Source organism: Echeneis naucrates, chromosome 19 (genome assembly GCF_900963305.1).
Source record: "Echeneis naucrates chromosome 19, fEcheNa1.1, whole genome shotgun sequence".
Classification (NCBI taxonomy): Eukaryota; Metazoa; Chordata; class Actinopteri; order Carangiformes; family Echeneidae; genus Echeneis; species Echeneis naucrates.
Window position 1 is genome coordinate 8,388,734 of NC_042529.1, and position 23,423 is coordinate 8,412,156.

The 23,423-nt window shown below is 41.2% G+C and overlaps 2 protein-coding genes across 2 annotated transcripts; one reads left to right on the forward strand and one right to left on the reverse strand.

The window, feature by feature from the left end:
* Positions 1 to 1,973: 1,973 nt before the first annotated feature.
* Positions 1,974 to 11,496, reverse strand: LOC115059765 (G protein-activated inward rectifier potassium channel 1-like). Its single transcript, XM_029527447.1, has 3 exons — positions 10,828 to 11,496; positions 3,070 to 3,286; positions 1,974 to 2,647 (listed from the first exon to the last, which is right to left on the reverse strand). Exons 1-3 carry the CDS (start codon positions 11,494 to 11,496, stop codon positions 1,974 to 1,976), a joined length of 1,560 nt encoding a protein of 519 aa, XP_029383307.1.
* A 3,663-nt stretch (positions 11,497 to 15,159) lies between these two features.
* On the forward strand, positions 15,160 to 22,132 carry znf281b (zinc finger protein 281b). The gene is made up of 7 exons (XM_029527666.1): positions 15,160 to 15,281; positions 17,591 to 18,115; positions 18,299 to 18,412; positions 18,610 to 18,733; positions 19,608 to 19,691; positions 19,810 to 19,928; positions 20,190 to 22,132. The coding sequence occupies exons 2-7, from the start codon at positions 17,663 to 17,665 to the stop codon at positions 21,813 to 21,815; spliced, it is 2,520 nt and encodes an 839-aa protein (XP_029383526.1). The 5' UTR covers positions 15,160 to 15,281; positions 17,591 to 17,662; the 3' UTR covers positions 21,816 to 22,132.
* The last annotated feature ends 1,291 nt before the right edge of the window (positions 22,133 to 23,423 follow it).

The following is a 23,423-nucleotide window of genomic DNA, read 5'->3' on the forward strand; positions in this document are numbered from 1 at the left end:
CAGAAGAAAGTTAGAGGCTTTGATCTGAAATGTGCAGAGAAAGGAATACATATATTGGCAAGTTTCTTTAACTCTGAACAATTGGCCTCTTGAAAATTGCTTCAAAATAGAAGCCTCTAATATTCACATTAAAGGTTTTAATAATTGATGAATGTTGGTTTAACCATCACAGTGGGAGAAGCAAAAGCTGCTGATTCATAATGCTGTCTGAAATACCTCTGACTGTTTAAATGTTGAGCACAACTGTAGTCCAGCAGACAAGGTGAAAAATTCTGTATTCACAGAGACACTTGTGTTTTCGAAAGAATTTATTATTTTGCTGTTGCAGTATGAAGTTTTATTTTACCTTTTTATATTGGCAATAATGTTTTTCCCCTGATGTCAGCATCCCTGCACCCAATACTCGTTTTACATCTTAATAAATCAGTTCATGAAACAAAGTCCATAGTTCAAAATGGACATGTGATTACATTTGGTCACCCATGCATATAGCAGGCCAATGCAAACACACAAAGGGTAGAAATGTTAAAATTGTATAGTATTAAACTCAAATGTACATTTAAATAAACTAATTTGGTACAAATGAATATTAAGTAAATATAGTCTATCAACCTGAATTGGTAGTTTTAAGATTTTTTTCTTTTTTTTTCCCACCAAATTTGTATTGATTGACAGTTCGCTAAGCCCCATGCCAACCAAGCTTACATTCTCACACAACATACATGCAATTTACAGTGATGAAATTCATCCCTCACTTCTTAAGCTTAGAAACAATGTGTTGTTGATTTCAGACAGAGGTAGACAAAAGCAGGTTATTCGTTTCTAGCTGGTTCTCATCAGTTTTTACACAGATACCTAACTTTAGCTCCATTGGTTGGCTGAATACTGTGTGAATACTGTTTATATACTGTATATGGTTTAATAATGAAAGGAAAGCAATAGCTTTGTTCTTGTGTTGCAGTTTAGTTATAGTTAGACAAGCAAGATGAAAAATCTGAGATCAGTTTTCTTTTGTTCTTGCGTAACCCTGTTGGCTGCTTGGCTTACATAATAATTAGCATTTTCACGCAGTCCATTTTCGTTTTTAGGATAATAAGTGAAAGGGCTTTTTGAATGTATACTAATGTGTTCTGAAAAATGATTCGCTATCTTGGTGAGCGCTGGCTTGGGGTAATGGTGTGTAACATCTCAGCCATTACCCTAAACTCTGGCAGCCTCCAGGATCGGTGCCCACGCGGTGAAAATATACTGCACAGTGGACATATTCATAAACTGGGCTTTTTAAATGTGATTTGCAAAACTAGCTGGTTAATTAGATGCTCCTTGGCCTTGAAAGTAATGCCCGGTTAGCGCTTCAGGTAGTAATCTTGTTAGCAGGCAATGCAAATTAATTGCTTGTAACTTGGAGGTAAATGCATATTGTAATAATTTACTCAAATTTTCTTATGTCTTGTGTTTTATTTTTGAATGTAAAATAAAAAAAAAAAGTCTTTAGATGAATGTCACTTACTGCAGCTTCATGTGCAGTGTTAAAAGTGTCAGGAAAAAGCTTTGATTGAACAGCTGCTGTTCGTTGGAGGGGTTGAGTGAATGAGTGAATGTTTTAATTGCAACTGCCTCTTTAGTGCTTAATTAAATTCAAAAATGATGGTTTTTGAGATAAGTACTTTTTTTTTGATGCAACTCCATAAACAGAAGTAAAAGAAACAAGCACAGGGGCAGACGTGTTAAAGTCAAAAGGGGGCACAAATGGTGCTCTATCAAAAACGACTCACAGTATGAGCGGATGAATGGCTTATTAGTGTTGTCCTTCTAATTGTGGCAATGGACAACTCAGTTGAGAGCCTATAAGTAAAAGTAAAATACTGGACAAAATCTGCAGGAAAAAAATAAAACATATATCACAGTTGTCTCCATGTATATACAATGCCCATCAAGCTTGATTCAAATGTCTTAAAGGTAGTCCGCAGAAGTCAGCGATCGGCATTCATTCTGCGCAGTTTGGGTGGCAGGTTATCCTCCGGCCGACTCCCCACCAACGCGATCTGAACCAGAGTCGGGGTTGGAGCAGTGATGGTGCTAATCGCCGCTGGAAGTTTGTGTTGCTCCAGCTCCCCCTCCTCTACATCCCCATCCAAAGACAACAGCTGGACCTGCTCCTCTAGCTGTCCGTGCCTTGAGGCTGGGATGGAGCTGGACCTCAACCTCTGAATACTAAGTGGCAGGTCTCCTGTGCTGGAGGCTTTCCCCCCTGGCAAAGCTGGCCCTGTCTTCAGCCCCCTCCAGAGAAGTTCCTCCTTGGTAGAGCTCATGCGTTGAAGTTTGCGGGGTAGTCTCGAGGCCTGGTCCTCCACATGATCTGCACAGTCAGCCGACAGGAGCCTTTCTCTGCGGCCTCCACGGGCACCGTTGCCAAGCACAGGAGATGAGGGGGCGGGCGCAACCGGCAGAGGGTTGGGTGATGTCAGCGAGGACTTCTCCTCCTGCTCTTTTACACTGTATGGAGGTGTAGGGACCTCAAAGGTGTTGTGAAATTGGGAATAGTCAACTCTGAAAAAGCCCTCTTCCAAAGACATTACAGGGAGAAATCGATGTCCCCACAAGACTTCGTCCTCGGTATAAGATGTCCTTGCCTGACATGTCATACCTGTGATGAAAGAAGAAAACATTCGTGCAGAGAATTATTTCAAATACAGAGGAGAGAATGAGGAAATGGCACCATTATAAAGAAAACTGTAGAAAGTGGGCTATCAGAGAAAAAGGAACAGGAACATGAAATCAAAAGAATTCCTTTTGGGGGAAGTAGAGTCAGAAATATGAAACAAAAAGACAGGGATGGAGTGGAGCTTGAGCCGTTGAATATTTAAAGACGATGAAATTAGATATTCTGTTAAATACTTAATTTCATCACTGATAAATGGCCTATGCCACAGGCTAAAGAATGACTAACAAACTTTTAAATATATTTATATCCATCCATCCATTACCCATAATGCTTATCTGTACGGGATATATACAGAGAGAGGTAGAGAGATCCACACTATGTAAGAAAGCATAATATGCTCTAACCAGTGGTTTCCACAATTCCTTCGAGGATGACAACAATTTCGAACTGCTCATTCATGAGAGAGCGCTGTGACAGATCGAAGAACGGGCTCTTGGTGTTGATTTCATGACAGATGGTGAGAGGTGACACCAAGAAAAGCTGGTCTGCTCCTGTCCCAAATCCCACATCTAGTTCACACTGGTCCAGAGGCAGGAACTCGCCCTCGGGGGTCTGCCGGGACTGTAATCAAAACAAATATTTATATTTAAGATTCACGGTAGCTTTTTTTTTTTTCCCCTTCTCTCTGCTTCACATCGGGGTCGCAGTAGTCTTAGTCACCACTAGCACCCCAATTGTGACATTTAAGCACAGATAAAGGCTTAATGTTAAACACCACTTTGAAAATATTCTCATTTGGAAAGTGTGCATCTGAAATAATGTCGTTTGTACAAGCTGAATTTCTATCTTCAAGTGATTGCAGTTAAAAAAATAAAACTTTTTTAGGTTTCACAAAATCAGAATGAAAGAAGTGATAAAGTCAAAATTTCCACAGTAAATAAATAAATACATTAAAAAAAAGGACGCGTACTGGTTAAATTCAAATATTTCCGTTCCATTTAAATGAAGTAATGAGGTTATGTAAATTTCTAGCTTGAGTATTCAGTTGCTGCAAATTATTACGCCTATCATTTGATGTCATACAAGGGCAAATTAATAATTTTACTTCAGAGGCAAGAGGGAGGATTTACAACGGAGGTGGAACTCACTCCCTTCACACTGTACTGACATTTCTAACCTCCTTGGCCATCATTCAAGGCACAATCACTATTTTGCATAGCCACTGGTGTCTCACAAAAAGTAGTGCACAAAGCAAAGATTCAGACAGATGCCAGCAAAAGATATGATCAAGACATGTATGAATGGAAATTTTCCAAGCCTTGTTTTGATATCTAGGATGGTTTTAATGACCCAGAGGAATGCTGGCGTGCACTTTGCCAGCAGGGAGAAGCTTTATGAGTCACTCTTGCATCATTTTTGCCCCTTTGATTGATATTTTTCATCCAATACCCATTACATATACTGTATACATATGTGTGCACATGCTTTTTAGAGATGCAACCGTGATGGGAATGCAACTTCGGGGTCCCATGAAATGGCTTTGAGAGGGTAATTTCTTTGGTGATTCAATGTGGTGCGAGTGATATGGGATGTTGCAGTGGGGCCTAAAGGAGCCATTTCTAAGTTTTTCTCTTGTTACATATCCAACATCAGTATTAATAGCTGTATGGTGTACAGGCTGCCCTGAAGAAGTAGCACTGCTCAGTTGGCACAATACGACCTTGTGCACACAATAAGCACTCAAACTCTTGGCAACACTGTTATTGTTAATTCTATATAGCAGTACAAAACTTACAAACTGGCCGCTTTAAGTTGGTTGTAGGGCAAAAACCCCGGCAGAGGAAAGTTGGATGCTATCTTAGCTGTTCAGGATTTCTTCAGTCATCCCCACTGTGATGTCACAATGATAATGAATGATGGAAACCAAACACACATATGACAACTGCTTTAGTGTCACGTTGTCCAAGTTTGCTGAGAAGGCCTTATGTGCAACGAGTTGTTGCACCCCACCCCCCCAAAAAAAACCCAAAACCCTGACATTTAATTTGGTGGGATACCTTCTTTATCTTTCTCAAACAAAGATTTTCTCAACTCATCCGAGTTGAGAAATGTTTTTGTGCTTGTTTTATTTTCCTGTTGGCAGACAACTTGTTAGATTTTGATGTCAAGGAGAACAGTAAGATATATTTGTTGGCACCTCAGCACAACAGTAGACAGAGGAGAAGACACAGGTCAGGACCTTGATTTTGCTTCCTGAGCACTGACCGGTGTGCATGCTGGGTAAATGTGAGAATAGGGGTGAGAAAAACTGAAGTCTGTCACATCTGTCCGACAACATCAGCACTGGTGAGAGTCATTTGTAAAGACACTGTGGTTCATTTATGCGTCCTCATTGCCTGAACATTATGAGGCTTTAAAACACCCAGCAGGATCCTGCCCTCAAAGGCAAGTGTCATTAGAATAAGGATGAGAAACTCTCCGTTCCCAGAAACCAAATTCATTGAAATAAAAAAGCTGTTAATTTAAATCAGGGAATTGAGAGGCATGTTCAAAGAAGGGAGAAAAGAGATATTCGTGAAACTGAATGAGTTGTCTCTTCATCTCGAAAGAATGAATGATTTTCAAAGAAAAGGGAGACAAATAACATTAGTTACCCAAACTAAGTTATATTCCTCCAAAGTTAAATTGAAATGGATCTCTCTGTGGCTTCATGTTAACTTGAATGCATAGTGGTCTCCCTGGCCCTTCGCGTGAGGAGTCACTTGTTCCACAGATGGCAAACAGGCTGCCATTTGTATTCAGAGTGATGTTGAGGACAGAAGGATGTGACATTTCACAGGAAGACGTCTGTGCCCACAAATCTCTGGCTCAGTGGTGAGGGAGTGTGTCACCAATCACGCTTTATCAGTCATGGTTGCTCCCGAAATGTACAGACAGTGAGCCTATGTCTCATGTCAACTGAAGTTAAATCAGGATAAAAGTTCAAAAGGAAAAAAAAAACCCAGCAAAGTGTGGATTTCTGGTCAGTACAGACGAAAGGCAACACCACCTGCCTCTGCCTGTGCTTCAATCAGCTGTCTTCAATGTGTTGTTCTTATAATTATAGCTTACATTCATTACATTCATATGGCATTTCTGTAGATTTTCCAATTAAACCCAGACTACTCTACCACACACACACAGTGTGTTTAAGCTATTCTAACTGTAAAATTAAAGCTCATTTTTCCTGACACTGTTCATAGCTCCATTGACTATTACCCTGATGCTGTAACAAGATTACACGTGTGCTGAGGAAGATGAGAGCTCCTTCACACTGAATGGTTTTAAATAAGATGGAAGTGTGATGTGTCTTGTTCCTGCTGGTAACCAATCACTGCCACAAGGGGGAAGTTAATGGCCTTTGTAGGAGGACCTGATACAGAAGGACTGCTTAATTTTCCAAGCCACCTGAGATTCTGGTTGAGTGAAAGCAGGCTCACAGTCTGGTGACTCATTTCCTTTTAGGATTGTTGTGTGTTTGTGTATGTATGATGTGTATGTATGTGAGGGCGCTTATGCCCCCATGTGTGTCCATCTGGAGACTTCGAGCTTAAAGCTGGACATTAAAGTTAAAGCTCACACTGACATCTCATTTGAGCTGGCATTTTGAAGCTGTTGACAGCACCATTAAAGTTGATTCGTCTGTCCCCTCTCCTTTTTATTCTCCTCGTCCTTCAGAGTTAGACTGTGGCAGATGTGGCGAGTTGTGTTTACACCTGCATCCATGCCTGTCTGTCTGCCGCTCCTAGTCCCGATCACTTATCCCCCACTGGGGACCAACCTACTGCGACGAGCTTCTGCAGACGCTGATGAGCACTGTCCAGCTGTCACTCTCTCCCGCGGATTCTCTTTTTTGTTGCTTCCTCTTTGCAATATTTTCCTGCCACAAACTTTCTTTCTTCTCAGAGCACTTTTTTTTTATTTATTTATTTATTTATTTTTTGGGTGCTGTGGGTGTTTCCTCTGCATGCCGCCCCCACAACAGATACAAACACATTTGAATCTGAAATACATCTGAAAAATTGTGTTCTGCCAGTGCTGCAGGGGTCAATACACCACTGCACTCTCCTGGTTTATTAATGAAAACTGCATTAATATTAATAAACATCCGAGGTTATCTTTGTAAGTTGCATTATAGATATAGGGGAACGGCACAAGCCTGATATCGGATGATGTGTTCAATAAAAAAATAACATTTAAGTAACAAATTGAAGAGTAGCCACTTGCGACTTAGTGACAATTGACATAAAATATTTTCTGCACTCAATTCAAACTCAGGAACGAGAAGTACCTTTAATTCTACCTTTTAGCCTTCAGCAGGTATGAGTTACTACAACAATCTTGAATTCCAGCTGGGCTTCTTGACGGGGATGTGGGATCATAAACTCCCACACTCTGTCCATCACTTGTACACATTTTGCTGTGTTGTGAGTGCTGTTATTTCGCACGCCCACGTTTTCCAAAAGTCCCATTCATTCTCCTCAACGACAATCTTGACAGTTTTGTTGGAAAATATGAGACTCCTTAACAAAACAAAGAAAGATCAAGGTACAAGCCTGAGTGAATAAAATTTAAGGTAGAACAAAAACACAACTCCCAAAATATATTTTTGTACTGTATTACAATTAATGAATACAGCTTAAGAAACTAAATAAGACATCATTGATAAAATCAATTCACTTTTGGATTATTGGTCAAATCTGTTTAAATTCTGTACCATAATATGATTAATGCTATTCACAAATTCACCAACAAAGTGTTAGTGAATTTGCTCCTGCTCAGATTTGTGCATCTGACATTTTCCATAGCAACTGTGGCCAAGGCTTGTGTGTATTGTAATATTTAGACTGATGAACAAAAGACAGTTTCTCAAAAAAAAAAAAAAAAAGTCACTGGAACTTCATGAGAGTTCCATGTCTCTAATATTAACTAACACTGAGGATATAGTATAAAGAAAATTTTGATATGGGAATAGAGAATGTGTAAAAAAGAAACAGAACTTGCAGAATCAGCAGCCCCTCTATCCTCAGTCTACTTCCCTCTACAGCAAAAAAAACCTCCAAGCACAAGGTACCAGCAGAACTACCATCTGTATATCACTGATGAAAGGAGATAAAATTGACTGCAAGTGGTTGACAATGTGCTGGAATTTTTTTTTTTTTTTTGTATGTCTCGTTTTGTATACAAGATTGACACCAATTATGATGCCAGTGGAAAAATGAGGCAGATGGGCTTCTCCCATTACTTCCAAGATAAGAATATACAATTGTGAAGAAAATAGAATTTCAGCACGACAGCATAGTGGTTAGTGGTGTTTCCCCACAAGAAGAGCGTGGGTTCAGTTCCTGGCCTGGGGCCTTTCTGTGTGGAGTTTGCATGTTCTGCCCGCATGGGTTTCCTCCCACCATCCAAAACATCATGTTTGGGTTAATTGGTGACTCTAAATTGTCTGTAGGTCTGAGTGTGAGTGTGAGTGGTTGTTGGTCTATGTCTGTCTCCGTGTGTCAGCCCTGTGATGGACTGGTGACCTGTCCAGGGTGACCCCGCCCTCGCCCAGTGTGAGCTGGGTTTGGCTGCAGCACCCCGCGACCCGTAAATGGATAAATGGTAGAAGATAAATGAATATCTAATTTAAAATGATTAATGCTTGTGCTGACTTAACTTGCCTTTTACATGCAAACTACTTGCATGAAGAAGTTGAAATTTTAACAAATGTGCATCTCTGCACAACAGTTTGTAAACAACACAAATGCTGATCGAGAGCATTCGGCAAACTCCGGAGTATCCAGGTTCTGTAAGAATTTAAAGCTCATGTCAACCCCTGAGTATTCCTGGCAATCGATAGAAAGTGCCATGCCCCGGTGAATTTACACAGCTCCATCATCAGGATTTACTGCCGCATGCTTCATTTCTCCAGCCAGCTTAATGAGCAACACACCTGACAGTGACCTTGAGCTGTGTGTTACCTGAACACAAGCCACGCCATTGTTCCCACAGTGCAGGTATATTACTACGGGCTGATACAGTCAATTATGCCTGAAGTACCCCAAAGGAAGCCGACAGTCTGACAACATGATGACATATTTTCTTGGACTTTACAATGTCAGTTTTAGCACAGACTCATTATAGCATATTCTTCAGTTGCAATGTGGTATCTTGCACCCCACAGCATTAAATTGTCAGGCCAAATATGATACATCACATCTGTTTCAAGATGTCACCCTAAGGTATACATCAGAAACAGCACTGTCTACTGTCTGTCTATTTAGAGGGCAACTTTTGATTGGGTACTGTTCGTCCTCGGAGCACCAGAGATGACTTATAGTAGTGACTGTGATGCTCCTTAGCAGCCAATTCGGAAAGTCCTGGAAGTCTGACTTTCAAACAACACAAGAAAAGTTTGAAAGATTATAAAATCATTTCAAAGTTTGTAACTTACTGGAAAGGATTCCAAATCAGGTCAATGTGATTGATCTCTGATAGAAATCCAAAGACTGAAAGATGAATAAGAAGAGGGGGAGGTGCTTCAAACAGCAAACTATGTGTTCAAGTCTACAGTAATTATATTACAATCCAGCTGGTTCATAAAAAAAAAAAAAAAAAATCTTGGAGGAAAAGGCAAGATTAAATAATGATCCATAATCTAAAGCATCAGTATTGCAGCAGTTGTCATGGCATGTTCTTTAAATGTTAAAAATCGGAAGTGTTTCAGCTCAGAGAAGTTATTCTGTGTTATGATATCAAATACAGAACGTAAGTTAAACTGGCACCACAAATCCTCCTCAATAATAAAATGGCCCATATGCTGTAAAAAAACATGTCCAAACTCAAACTGGGGCGGACATCCAAATGCTTTCATTCATTGGAATAGGATGAGAGCTGTGCAAGTTGCAGAAAACTAAGCAGAATGTTAAAACTTTTTTTCTATAATGTGCGAAAAGTTGATGATACTGCATTTCTGCTTTGAAATTAACACGGCAAAAAATATTTTTCTCTTTGCATTCCTGGGCTACTAATTAGAACGTAAATAATAATGAAATGAAAATCATCCTAAAGAGAGCTTGAGTATTAGGGATAAGTTATTTAATCATACCTTTTAACGTGTCAAACTGAGTCACTTTTATTTCACTGGAGAGAGCCATTTCATGTATTTATTTATCTATTTAATTTTACCCAAATCAAAAGAAAAATTAGAGAAAAATATTATTTGAATGAAATCATAGGCCTTGATATAATGATAGTGCAGCACAAAGCATTAAATGTGACGATATTAATGCACTCATGCTGGTTCTAACATCGGCCCACTGGGAAAGGCTTAGGGTTCTAATGGCTCTCAAAGGAGAGCCCAGCAAAGTACAGTGTCGCTTGAGATTATCAAAGTTTAACCCTCCCGGTGCAAACAGAGCACATAGTCCATCTGCTAATGCTTGCCTGCTACAGAAATTAACTGTAAGACCTGGCGATAAATCAAAGGTGTATTAATGCAGTGGCGTATTTGATTTGAATTTGATAAAGCTACTGTTTTATAGAGCCTTTGCTTTGGCTGTTTTTAGGTGAGAGTGGCCTGAGGAAACAGACTTTGTAGCCCACTAACTATCGGAATTAGGTCAATAGCTCCTTTTTTTGTCAATAAGCCAAGTTTCCCACCTACTGTCCCCTAATGGAACATCCATATCATTTGTGGACAGTAGAAGCTGCAGCCGAACTTAGATATACAGCTCATTGACAGCCATTCTGCTGACTGAAGGGAAGGTGGGGAACAGTTTGTGCTGACCCTGAGTGCACCAGGCAACACACTGAACAGTGCTGCAGGGGGTAAATACAAATGGCCACTATAAAAAAATAAATCTTCTATTGGAGCCTGGTGTTAAAATTCTCTCCAAACCACACACACCCCCTGGGGATCCAATCAATTCTAGAGATAAATCGGAATTCAATGCATGACTTGGAAAGTGCTCATAAAACATAATGAGCAGTTTCAGAACAAATGAAGTGGCTGTCAATTAGTGGCAGCCTGGATAATGGCCTTTTAAGTGCTGAGAAGCAGTGAGAGGCTGACCCTCACTGCGTCAACGCGCACAGGTCTATTTATTTGGCGAGATTTTGGGGGGTCTGTAGCCTACCTTGATGAGTTTGCACCTGATCTGCGCGGACACCATGTGGCTGTTCCGCAGGTTCCCCACCCGGAACATGAGACACAACTTCCCGTCCCGCTGCGAGATCACCGCGTCCTGGCTGAACATGAGCGTCTCTGCGCGCTTCTTGGGCTGCGACATCTTGATGAACATGCAGCCGATGAGGAAGGCATCCACGATGGAGCCCAGCAGCGACTGGAAGAGGAAGAGGATGATCCCCTCGGGGCACTTCTCCGTGATGTAGCGGTGGCCGTAGCCGATGGTCGCCTCCGTCTCGATGAAAAACAGGAAGGCGGAGGGAAAGTTGTACACGTTGGCGACGCACGGGGTGTAGGACTGGTCGTGGCCCCCGCGGCTCAGGTCACCGCGGATGTAGGCAATCACCCACCACATGGAAGCCATGACGAGCCACGCCACCGTGTAAGTGAGGATGAAGATGAGCAGGTTCCACCGCCACTTGAGATCCACCAGCGTGGTGAACAGATCGGAGATGTACCGGCTGGTCTCTCCGCCAAGGTTACCGTGCTGGACGTTGCAGCGGCCGTTCTTCTCCACAAAGCGCTGCCGCTTTTTCTTCACCGGGACGGAGAAAGTCATGCTCCGGTTGGTGTTTACCACCTGGTAATCCTCTCCAAATTTCCTCCTAACGGCTGACATTTTTATATCAATCCCCTTCTTTGTGACAAGCGACAGGCTATCGTGCAGGATCAGGCTCTTTACGCAAGTTTGGCCAAAACCAGGCACTAACATTCACCGCGCGAATCGCATCCTGTGAGACGCGCTTCTCTCCCTGTAAAGTAATCCTAAGTGAGCAGAGATTCTGCGCAATGCATGATTCACACTCCGTCCTTTTACGCATAAGAGTCTCATGCGGGTGCCAACTTTTTTTTGCTCCGGTCAGGTCTCATCCATGGACGAGGGGGGAAAAAAGAAGAAGAAAAAAAGAAAACATTCACAATCAAATTTTGAAACAAAAGGCTGGGTTCACAAGTCTGTCCTTGGCGGATCCGCCGAGTTGCTGCTATTCAGGAAGCATTTAAATGTGAATGGCAGGCTCACTGTGCGCACCTCTGCCTGAGGGAGCCAGGTCTGCCTGGAGTCACTTCAAAGGAAAGACTGGAGGAGCTGCAGCACGGGTGGCACATTTCTGTTTCACAGAGGGGTGGGTGAGCCGATGTGGGCTTATAGATAGGCAAATTGTTTATTTATTTGTTCATTTACTGGGCTTCTAACCAAACAGACAGACATCAAAAAGGGCAAACAATGTTACAGTGAAGTCAACCGTAAACATTTTTTTTATTATTATTATTTTTCTCCCTATTACTTAGAAATGTGTTTCCTTTTGCCATATCATTTCTATCGAACTAAAACTGAACTATATATATATCTGTTTTGTCGTTTTGTTTTGTTTTTTTTTTTTAAGTTTGTTTAGTTTAGTTTTTTCTGAATAACCTCCTCATGGTGGCTGGCAGCTATTTGGTTCCCCCTAGTGTTACTGCAGCCGACCTGAGCTGTGCAAATAACTGGATGAACACTAGTGTGTTTACAGGGAATACTCAGTTTATAGTTTCAGACAGACATTAAAGAGATGTCTCGATATAACTAATATAATTTCTATTGTTCATAGTCTGTCAGCATGCTTCAACCAAAATCCCTTGGTTATCAAACCAGTATGTCTTGTTATTGTTAAAACCATTTACACAATAGGAACATAGAATCATTGGTGCAGTTTTCTGTGGCTTAAGAAATAATAATAAATATAAATATATAAATATAATAATGTGATCGCTAGTGTGTGCATGTCACTGTTTTCACAATAGACAAGCTCTAAGATATGATGCCTCTTTAAAAGCAAGTAATCAAGCTGGGATGCACTGAGTATTTTACTAGATCATTACTATCAGTATATCATCTCACACTCATTAAAAAAAAGCCTGTTCAGCTTGCTGGTATAATTAACTGAGCGCAAAAGTTGATAGTAGTATAGAAAAAAGGAAACGATTGGATTTTGTCACAGACCAGCAGCAAATGAATTATTCGACATTGTTCATTATTAGTTTTTAAGACTGCTTAGCACAGAATGAATTACAATATAAATTGCATGGCAAAGTGTGACAAAAACACAATCAACAGGGAAGACAACATAACCAAAATACAATCATGAATCATAATGATGATGAACAAAGACACAGGCTTGAACTGTGTTCACACAGGGGAAATTACACTGTTAAAAAAATGACACACAATTACACTGCACATCACACACCACCACCTCAGCCCATAAATCCGTTGTAAATGACAGCATTTGATACCCACACAACTCTGAACTTTGCTATCTACTATCTCTGTTATTTATCAAATGATGCTTGATTATTAGCATACATTTCAGATTTTACTCTGTTTCACTGGTCGCAAACTGTTAACCATATTAATGTTAATGAGGGAAACAAAAAAGTCACATTTGGCATTAATAACACCAACAGCACAACATTACTGACAGCAAAAACATGCAGACTTCACACATAAGATTAATTCAGCTGTTTTGTATTTGATGTGTGTGGTTAATAAAGTGGGAATTCAGGGTAAATAAAAAAGCACATAACACTAAGGATTATGATAATTATCATCAGAAATGCTACCTAACAGACATGCCAAACAAGTCTGTATAGTGTAACACTGAGACAACAAGAGAGTGATTTGATGAGTCAACTTAAATGAAACACAGCAAGAGTATAAACTAATAACATTCTAATTTGTTACATTAAACTGTTAAATGAGCACCTCTTTGGTTTATGCTCCCCTGAAGCAAAATTCTGACCTACATGCAAGGAAATCACAACTCTGTCATTAAAACCTTGGCAATCAAGTTAATGATGAAAACTTTGTTCATTTTTTCAGTCAGTGACTTAAGAGATGTTGTTCGGCAGTGTTGCTGTTTTTGCTGTAGACTCTGCGCCCAGGGAACAACCTTAAACAGGCTCTGATGTGCAGTAAAAATCCAAGTAGTGTTCGTCTAATACATGCTTGTATGAAATATTAAATGAAAAATTTATCAGTGGGGGAAAAAAGCTTTCAAAAATCATTATACAAGCATTCAAGATAACCAGTTCAACTCAAGCACAGATACAGTGCCTCAACATTTCAAAGGAAACTCTTTTTACATAAATCCATCACATACCAACAGAATCTTTTTTGTTTGCTCTAAGGCACACGGTTTATGTGTGGATTTTGATATTATTACATAATATATTGTTACGCAGGTCCACATAGAATGATTATAATGGAAGACCCAACCTGATTGATATTTCACTTTTGAGGTGCAAATTCCATTATGAAATATGTGTTTACTCTGATCATGTAAATCTAATGTCTTCCAAAAATTGGAAAAATATTTGGGGTCCTTTGTGATCCGGGGCTCCAGTGCAGATGTCTATTTTTCCTCATAATCCAGAGCTGCACTTTTTTTCCACTGAAGCGTGGTTTATTTGAATGACACAATAGAACAGGGAGCAGCCATTATTCACAGTATCCCTCCCTTCATTGTTATGGCCAATTTCTCTTTAAAACCAGCACAGTCTTTATTTAAATGCAAACCTGAAGATGTCGTAAACTCTCCATTATCCATACTGTCCAGCCAATTATGTCTGTCATCACAATAAACCTGAAGAAATTAAACCTTATGTTACCCTGACACCCACAACACAAGGTTACAAGGTTAAGCCATAATATTTTGGGTTGATACTGAACATTACCTGCACAAGTAAACAAAAATGTGGCTGTATTTAAAAAAAAAAAAAAAAAACTAACTAACTAAACTTCAAACAAACTATAAAAATATTCAAATTGATGAAACAATACAAATGTAAAAATTCAGACTTCATTCATTAATCATTTTTGTTGTACAAAGCTGGGCCTCGTGCTGCTTAACCTGATAACAATAACTGGACTGATATGTAATAAAGATTATTTGAATTGGGAAAGTGGAAATTATTTCTCATTATGTTCGTGTGAAACTAACCGCTGTACATCTCCTGTGGACTGAATGAGGGAACACGGTGAGACTGATCAATATTTTGCGCATTTAGAGACAAACAGCCAGTTCGGTGCGCTCAGTAAGCCATTTTAGCCCGGAGGTAAAATGCGTGGCAGGGTTACTGTAATTCAGCTTGGGCGCAGAAATACCTATGTTAATGCCTCCAGCTCAGGTCCACCTCCTTTCCGTGTGTGTTTACATCACTGACCAGTGAGGATCGCTGAAACCTCGCCAGCCTTCGCCTGTCTCCTCTCACGACCCGTCCGCTACACCCATAATTCCCCGCGCCAGGACAAGATGGAAGAAAGCAGCGACCGCCGGAGAACAATGTTTTGGCAATAAAACCCCAAAAAGCGGCGAATACGGAGACAATACAGGCACGTTTGAAACCAACTGCGGTCATGTGTAGGTGAGTGGGGAGCTAAAGCGGCTTTTTATTCGTGGCGAGCGCTCGGTCTTTGTCGAGATTTAGGCGACCGAGACGTCTGGCTCGGCGCAAAACGGGAGATGCAGCGAGAGCAGCATCATTGTTTCTGTTGCATGGGCCGTAATGCGGGTTTTCGGTCGGGCAGCTAGCGGCTAACTAGCTTGCTAGCTCGTGGCAGCTTGATTGTTATAAAAACAGTCGCTTCGATGAACACTCTCTCTCTTTTTTTTTTTTTTTTTTTTTTGCTAAATGTATTTATTTCGCTCAGCCACCGGACCTGGAGAGTCAGCGTGCGCTTGTAGGCGAGGGATGTGTGTGCTAGCTCCTGCCTGCTGGTGAGCATTATCCCGTTGTGATTTCAGCTAAAGTTAGCTATCAATAAATAGAGCGCCAGCGCTGCTCGCAGCCCAGACAGATTTGATTTCATGAGCGTCATCAAAGCCTGGGAACCGGAGAATGAGCAATGCATGTCGCCGACCTGACTTCAAAGCAAACTGGCTCTTTAATTTCAGCACATCGACGGATTTTGCACCCCCTTTTTGATTATTTCGTCCTATTTAATGTGTTTCCACTTCACAGCATTGCTGTTCAAATAGTCACACTATGCGTTAATAGCATCAAATCATGAACCCTTGTTTTAGCCTTAGCTAGCATGATAGCAACGCTGGGTAACAGGCTAAACGTTACTTTGGCTTTAACCGTCCCAATTAAAAATGTATTGATCACACTTACGACTAATTTCAGCTCCACTGACTCTAAGTGATGATAATACTTTATTTTATTGTGTTACTGGGTTATATAGCACGTCCCCGGTGGTTGTTTTGATCTGAGGACTGAAAGATAACGTTGATTGTCTCATTGTGGCTAGCCGGCTAGCTAACTATGCTAACTATTATGCATCACAAAAGCTCATCCGCTTTCTGTTGAATTCAGAGTCGCGCAGCCAAATGGTCGGCTGGTCTAGACTAAACAATAAATTCCCACTCCAATCTCTCTGCTGGGCTCATTTCGATGGACGTCCCTCTTACTCACCCGACTCAGTCCACCAAAAAAAAAAAAAAAAAATCACAGAAATGGCTCGATTAGATCTGACCTAAATATCGTTTGTTTTAGCCAAGTGTAGTGAACCGATTAATTTGCCGATTTCGGAGCCATTAACCCCAAAATATGTGCGCTTATACTATGTTATTAGTCAAAGATGGCATGTAGTTTTACCCAACAGCTACCAAAGTCTTAAAACAATAGCGATATTTACCACTGATTTTATTTTGGCTACCATCCAAGTCACATGTGGTGTAAAATGTCGCAAGCAAAGAAATACAATTTGTAGATTACATTTAGCAAAAGCAATTATTTCCTTAAATATCTCGAATCTGATTTCAAAAATGTAAACATTTTTGTTTTGAAACTACAGCTGTAAAATGCGAAATGGTCCAGTTTTAAGCCATTAACCTAAATCCTTATTCAACATAGACCACTGACTCCATTCACTGTATTCAGTAATGTGTAATCTCTCTAAGGAGCCTTTTTACTAAAAACTAGACATACATGGATTACATAAACTTTTGCCGGCAGAATATTCCTTCAGATAATCTTCATATTGTCAGACAAATGTAAGTATTTTCACTTTCAAGCTCTAATGAATGAACTGAGCTTTTCCGGTTGGGGCCTGGCAAAGAGGCGGCAATTGTTAGGTCTCTTTTGCATATTTATGATATATTGATTGTCATAGCATGTAAACTCTGGGAGGGTGAGCCGTGCCAACAGTCTTTGTAGTTAAAGTTTAGATGAAGACTTGTAATAGCCTTGGTTTTTCTTTATGACTCGCACAGTACAACAAATCTTCCTGTATTATATAACCTGATCACTATTTTTTTCATTTATTCCATTCCACTATTATATTCTCCAATATGTGCTGCCATATTTCAGTAACCCTGTACATAATGAAGACTTTATTTCACTTCAGAAGTTTTCCCTTTTCTTTCTGCAGTGTTACTTAAATGTATTTTGTGTGAAATGCTCATGAAAGTTTCCTGATATTTTACCCAGTGTGTCCTCCAGGTAAAGCCTGATAAATCCGATCAAGTAATTCATGTTTGGACAAGAAGAAATTCTGCGCTGTCATGCATGAAGTACACGTTGCGAAGGCTATAGAGACTTAATTTACTTGCATGGCAAAACTTATAAGAGTATATATTTAAGACATTTCAGTAGAATTTAATATATACTTACTAATTTTTGTAACCATCAGTACTAAACATGATCTTTTTTTAATCTTCCCTCTCTTTCAGGGTATTCTCCTCCTGCATTCTTCTTTAGATATATTGCCCTCCTTCTCCCCTGCACAAAACAAAGGCAGCACCATGAGTATTATCCAGGACAAATTAGGCAATGAGTTTTTGCGTAACGGTGGCATGGACCCCAATTTTGCACCAGGTATGCTTATGTTCAGCCACCTGCCACCCGTCACCAGCTTTACGCGTCTGGCCTCCCAATCTGTCATGGGTGAGCTTCCCCAGGAGATGATTCTGAAGAAAGAGCGTGACTCGCCCCCAGAACACCAGGGTGCTACTGCTGGAAACACAGGGGGCTTCCTCCACAGCATGGGCATTAAGCAGGAACGGCTAAATGAGCTGGATTACCGCATGCCCCTCTATGGTGGGGGCGGAGGAGTAGGGGTGAACTGTGGTGGAGGGGGCGCGGGGAAAAGTGGCAATGACATGCCGGACATGTCCTTCAGCAGCCATCAACAAAACCATCAGAACATGCTTCTGCATGACCTCAGCCTCAGCAATGTTCGTTCCCTTGGAGAACCGGTGAGAAAGTGTGGTTATTTTAAGTGATCTGTTCCTGAGCTTCCTTTTTTGCTTAAATACTGTTGCTTAGGTAGGAATTGTGACATGCAGACTTTTATTTGTTGTCTGTTGCTTCCTCTTACTATAGTGATTGGTGCATCTACAAATATTGGTTTGAATGCTTGACTACTTTTTTTTTCTTAGATGTCTGCAAGACCTGGTAAAGATCCAAAAGAGTCCTCTGGTCGACGAGGACGGAGGAGCAATGGAGACGGTCAGGGGGGCAAAGCACGAAGGAAACGCAATGATGCTGCAAAGGTTTGTCTTTTCTTTGTATTCCTGCTCTCTATTACTACACCAGAAATGCATGTCTTGTGGAAGAATATCTGTATTTGAAATGAACAACACCTTCAGTGCTTTCATAATGTACGGAATTCGAACTATGTTAATATGCTGAAGGGACAGCAAATAAAATGTTACTTTTATGCCCCGTACTCATTATTTTCTTGTTCTAGGCCATGATGTTGGATGCAGATGGAGCCTGCCTGTCCCCCAACTCAAAACCACATATCTGTGAGCACTGTAATGCTGCCTTCCGCAGCTCATACCACTTGCGCAGACATGTGCTCATACACACAGGTGAGAGACTTTCACTGCTTGTTGGTTTTAATACTTTTTCTTCAGACTTTACACTGTTAAAATGTTACTTACTTCGCTGACTGCAGGTTTTGAGGGGGGAAATAAATTATGAAATATCCATGCATTCCTGTTCATTCAGAATCAGAGCAGATACTATTGTTGGATGACTTATCCGCTTCTTTCTTCTATATAAGATAATGTTAATGTTCACAAATTGTCATTAATTATATTGGCCCATATCTTTTTGGAGGGAATTGAAATGTACAAGTTAGAATAAGGCAGAAATGTATTATTTACCATCACCTAACACTGAGCTAATTCAATTTCAGTTAACTAACAACACTCTTATTCCCCTAATCTTCCTCTGACTCTGATATACCACAAATGCTTGTGACTCTTTTTAAAGCCAGACAATCCTGAAGGCCAGTAATGACTCGATGATTACTCATGTATTTCTGGATGTCTTAGTCATTCTCTTTGCTGGGAATTCTTCATGTGATTCTTTGAACTTAAAGTCATGAATAATGTAGGAAAATTCAGCTTTTTCTTACCAGCTTTAGCTCGTCCTTTTGTCCATGTGTCTTCACACTTGGAAGACATATGGGCAAAAGCTATGTGCAGTCTGGAGTACTTAGTACAATTTAGGCAATAGAAATGTTTTCTTGCATAAAACATTTATCTATTCTAAAACCATGGCATAACGCACCTTCTTCATATCTCTAGAGGTATTGTTTGAGTATAGAAAAGTTTTGTATATGCATTCGGGCAATGCTGGGATTTCCTTGACATTGTAACCATGCTGTGATGACAGCTATGTGACAGGCTGGGTGTATATTAATGTGGTGAGCGGATGGTTGTACTCTTGATCGCACAGGTGAGAGGCCTTTCCGGTGCAGTCAGTGTAACATGAGCTTCATTCAGAAGTACCTGCTCCAGCGGCACGAGAAGATCCACAGTGGTAAGTTTATATGATCTTCTGCGTTTTTAAAATAAATTCTCGAACTTGTTGGTAGTTTGCCAGTTTATTTAACCTCACTGGAGTTGTGTTCTAACACTGTCACTGCTGACCTTTGCAGGAGAGAAGCCTTTTAGCTGTGACCAGTGTAATATGCGCTTTATCCAGAAGTACCATATGGAGCGGCACAAAAGGACACACAGTGGCGAGAAGCCATATCGCTGCGATACCTGCCAGCAGGTAGGCGACAATTTATTTGTTATATGAATGCATTTTCTGTTAACTCACTTTTAAATTTTTTTTATATCAATTTCTGTTTGCTATAGAAATTGTACACTTTTTTTAAATGAACCTAAATTCAATTGGGTCTTTGAGCCCTCTCTTGTGGGATTATTTGTCGAAAGGGTTCAAAGAATATTATGTACCCGTGAAAGCCCTATTTTGTTTTTAAGCTGAATAAATAACATCCCGTTCTCTTTTGTGGTCTCTGTCTATTTTTAGTTTTTCTCTAGAACAGACCGGTTACTGAAGCACAAACGGACTTGCGGAGAAGCCATAAAGAAAGGCCTGGACCCAAGCATGCTGGAGCTCAGCGAAGTGGAGCTGGGCCAGGGCAGCTATTCACTCACTCAGGGAAATTCTACCACCTCTGGACGCAAGAGGGCCAAGTCCAAAAATGGTGAGGGTGGTGAGCGCAAGAGGAAGAAGAATGCCTCAGCATCATTGGCAACAGCCTCATCCTCGGGGGGGATGGCCCGTGACATGGGCCTGCAGGACTTCAACATGGAGCACCCCTCTGGCTCTGGCCCCACCATGCAGGGACGTACTCCTAAGCTGGTCTTTAAAAAAGCTGGCCGCAAGGGTCTTGACAAGGGCCTTCTCTCCCTGGAAGACGGTGCTGATGGTCAGAAACTGTTGGGTCCAAAGCCTGCTTCCATGGATCATGTGGAGAGTTCTGGCCTTGACAACATGGGTCTACTCCAGGGAGCTGGGGGCAACAAGCAGGGGCCCACCACCAGCAGCAACTACGATGATGCAATGCAGTTTGTGAAAAAGCGGCGCTACCTCCATGCAGTTAACAATGACTATGGAGCCAGCTCACTGCACATGGCACCCCAGGGTAGTAGTGTAATCCAGGGATCCCTGGGACCAGAGCCCACACTGGCTATGCTGGACTCGTCACCCTTGGAACTCAAGCATGACAAGTCGGGTATTCCAGATGAGGTACTTCAAAGCCTACTAGACCATTATAGCCATAAGCCAGAGGGGGCGCACCACCATGATGTAACTTTCGATCTGCCAGACCATCCACACCATGTTGACCTCCAACCAGCAGCCCCTGTTACCCCTGAGTTGGAGGATGACTCAACCAATGGTGGTGATAAAACAGCAGTAATGAGCGAATACTCAAAATTCCTTCTGCAGGCGCTGGAGCGCACCAGTCACAGTGGACCCTTCCCCCTTGGCCCAACAGGGCCTTTTCCACTCCTCTCCAGCAGCTCCAGTCCTACAGGGCCCCTGTTCTCTGACAAACATGTGTACACCACATCCCCTCTGGATTGTGGCTACCCACCTGCTGTCTCCTCCCCATTGCCCATCGCCGCCCCTTCATCGACCTCCTCCTCAGCCTCCTCAAAGTCTCACTATGGCATGCTCGTCGGCTCCCCCTCCCAGGCAGGCTACCACCTCAGCCTGGAATCTACCAGCCACCAGCAGCTGACCCCATCTCAGGAGCTGACTGAGCAGTTAGAAAAGCAGCACTCCCCTAGCGCCTTCAACCTACCTCCCCAGGACCTGACTGCGCCAGCAGAGGGTTCCAAGGGGCAGCAGCCCAAGGCTGGAGGAAGTGCTGCACCCACCAACAGCTCCAGCTACCCAAACCTGTCCCCACTGAACCCCCCTAAAGAAACCACATACCAGATTGAAAACTTCGCCCAAGCCTTTGGCTCCCAGTTCAAGTCAGGGCGGCGGACCCCCCTGAGCTATGGCAATGATCCTGGGGCAGAGGTCGACCACCGAATACGGACTCCAGTGTCAGAATTCTCAGGGTATACCAGTTTGTTAGCTGACGTCAGTGAGCCAGTGAGTACAGGATCAAAAACCCCGACAAGCCAAAGTTTCAGATAAGGGTCAAACAAGGTGAATCTAGTGGGGGCTGTTTTGTTACTGTCCATACAGTCCCTATAAGCATCCTAATTTTGTTCTTGTAGCAAAATTTTGTTTTTTAAACACTGCCATTAAATGTTAATACAAAAATGACCAGGGAGGGTCTTCCATGGCCTCAAATGCAATTTTTTTAAAAAATTCTCATTTTTATTATGTATTTAGCCGCTTAACTTTTGTTTAAGAGTAGTGATTTTGATATGACCGTACCGTAGATTTAAATGTAATTTAAAACATTTAGAGGGTAGCTATAAAGTTGCTTGACTATTTTATTTTTTTGAGGGGGGGAGTTGTTTTTTGTTTTTTTTTTGTTATTTTTTCCTCCTTTCCTGAACAATTGTGTTTTACCAATCATCATACCATTCATTGTAAAGTAATAATAAATAATGTTGATACGTTCAATAATAATAACATTTGTGGCAGGGAAAGGCCCAGAATTCAAATGGCAAAAAAAGTATATATTGTCTGTTACAAGAAACTTTTTAACTCAGGAAAATAGTCAAAATTGTGTAATAAGACTTTGTATTATGAAATGCAATTAGCACAGTTTTTACAGGTCTACTTTGAGACTACAAAGCTTTTTGTTTTTGTTTTTTTTTTTACCTGTCAGAACAACAAATTACAATACACGATCATGTTTGGTTTCTACTGCGTGTAGCTTTGTCGAGATTATGGTACTGTTGAGTCAATGTGAAGACATCCACATTTCTTTTGAGAGCCACATGTACACGAGGTAGTGCAAATTGTAGTGGACTTTAGCCCATGGTGCATGCACAGCATGTTCTGAGGTAAAGAGGATGTTTTAGCATAACTAACTGACCGGCACACTGTTGGTTATCGTTGTCTGTCTAATCATGCACTCCTCTGGTTATGCCCTCCAGTGGCCAGTAGAAAAGACAGTTTAGACAAACTTATACCCTTCGCCATCAAGGCTGTGTATGAATGCAATGAACACCAAGCCGTGATCTTTTATCATGCTGTTGCTGAAGTGATTTGTATTTTTAACAAGATACCACTTTTCTGCTCCACTCCTTGCTGTTCCTTTTTGTGTCAGTGAAATCAAACAAGCACTTTTTTGAACAAATCATCATTGGAAACAACAACCCATTCAATTTGCATATGTGATACATGAGTATTATGCTAATGATTATTAATATTATTTTAAGAGGAGAAAACTGTGAATGGGGGTTGGGAGGGAGGGAGGGGGGGGGGGGGGGGGTTCGGGCTCATGGCCAGGCAGGCGTTGATGGTGGGTGGCTGACTGGGAGGTGGGGTGGGTTTTGGGGTTGGGTGTGGCTGTATTATTGTTTATTGGGGTTTGATAGGGGTTGACTAGGCATGACCATGGGCATTTAAATGTATTTTGTTTTGTCGAGGGAGGGTTTTTATTTTTTTTTTTCCTTGCGGTTTGTCGGGTGATGTTGTAAAAAGATGATTTGCCATAATTTTGTTATACAATATTTTGAGAGTACCTCTTTGTATTTAAGTGTTTTGAGAGATGGGCTGACATGCTGGAACCCTTATATCTTTAATCCTTTGGATATGTTGGACACATACCCAGACCTTTCTATT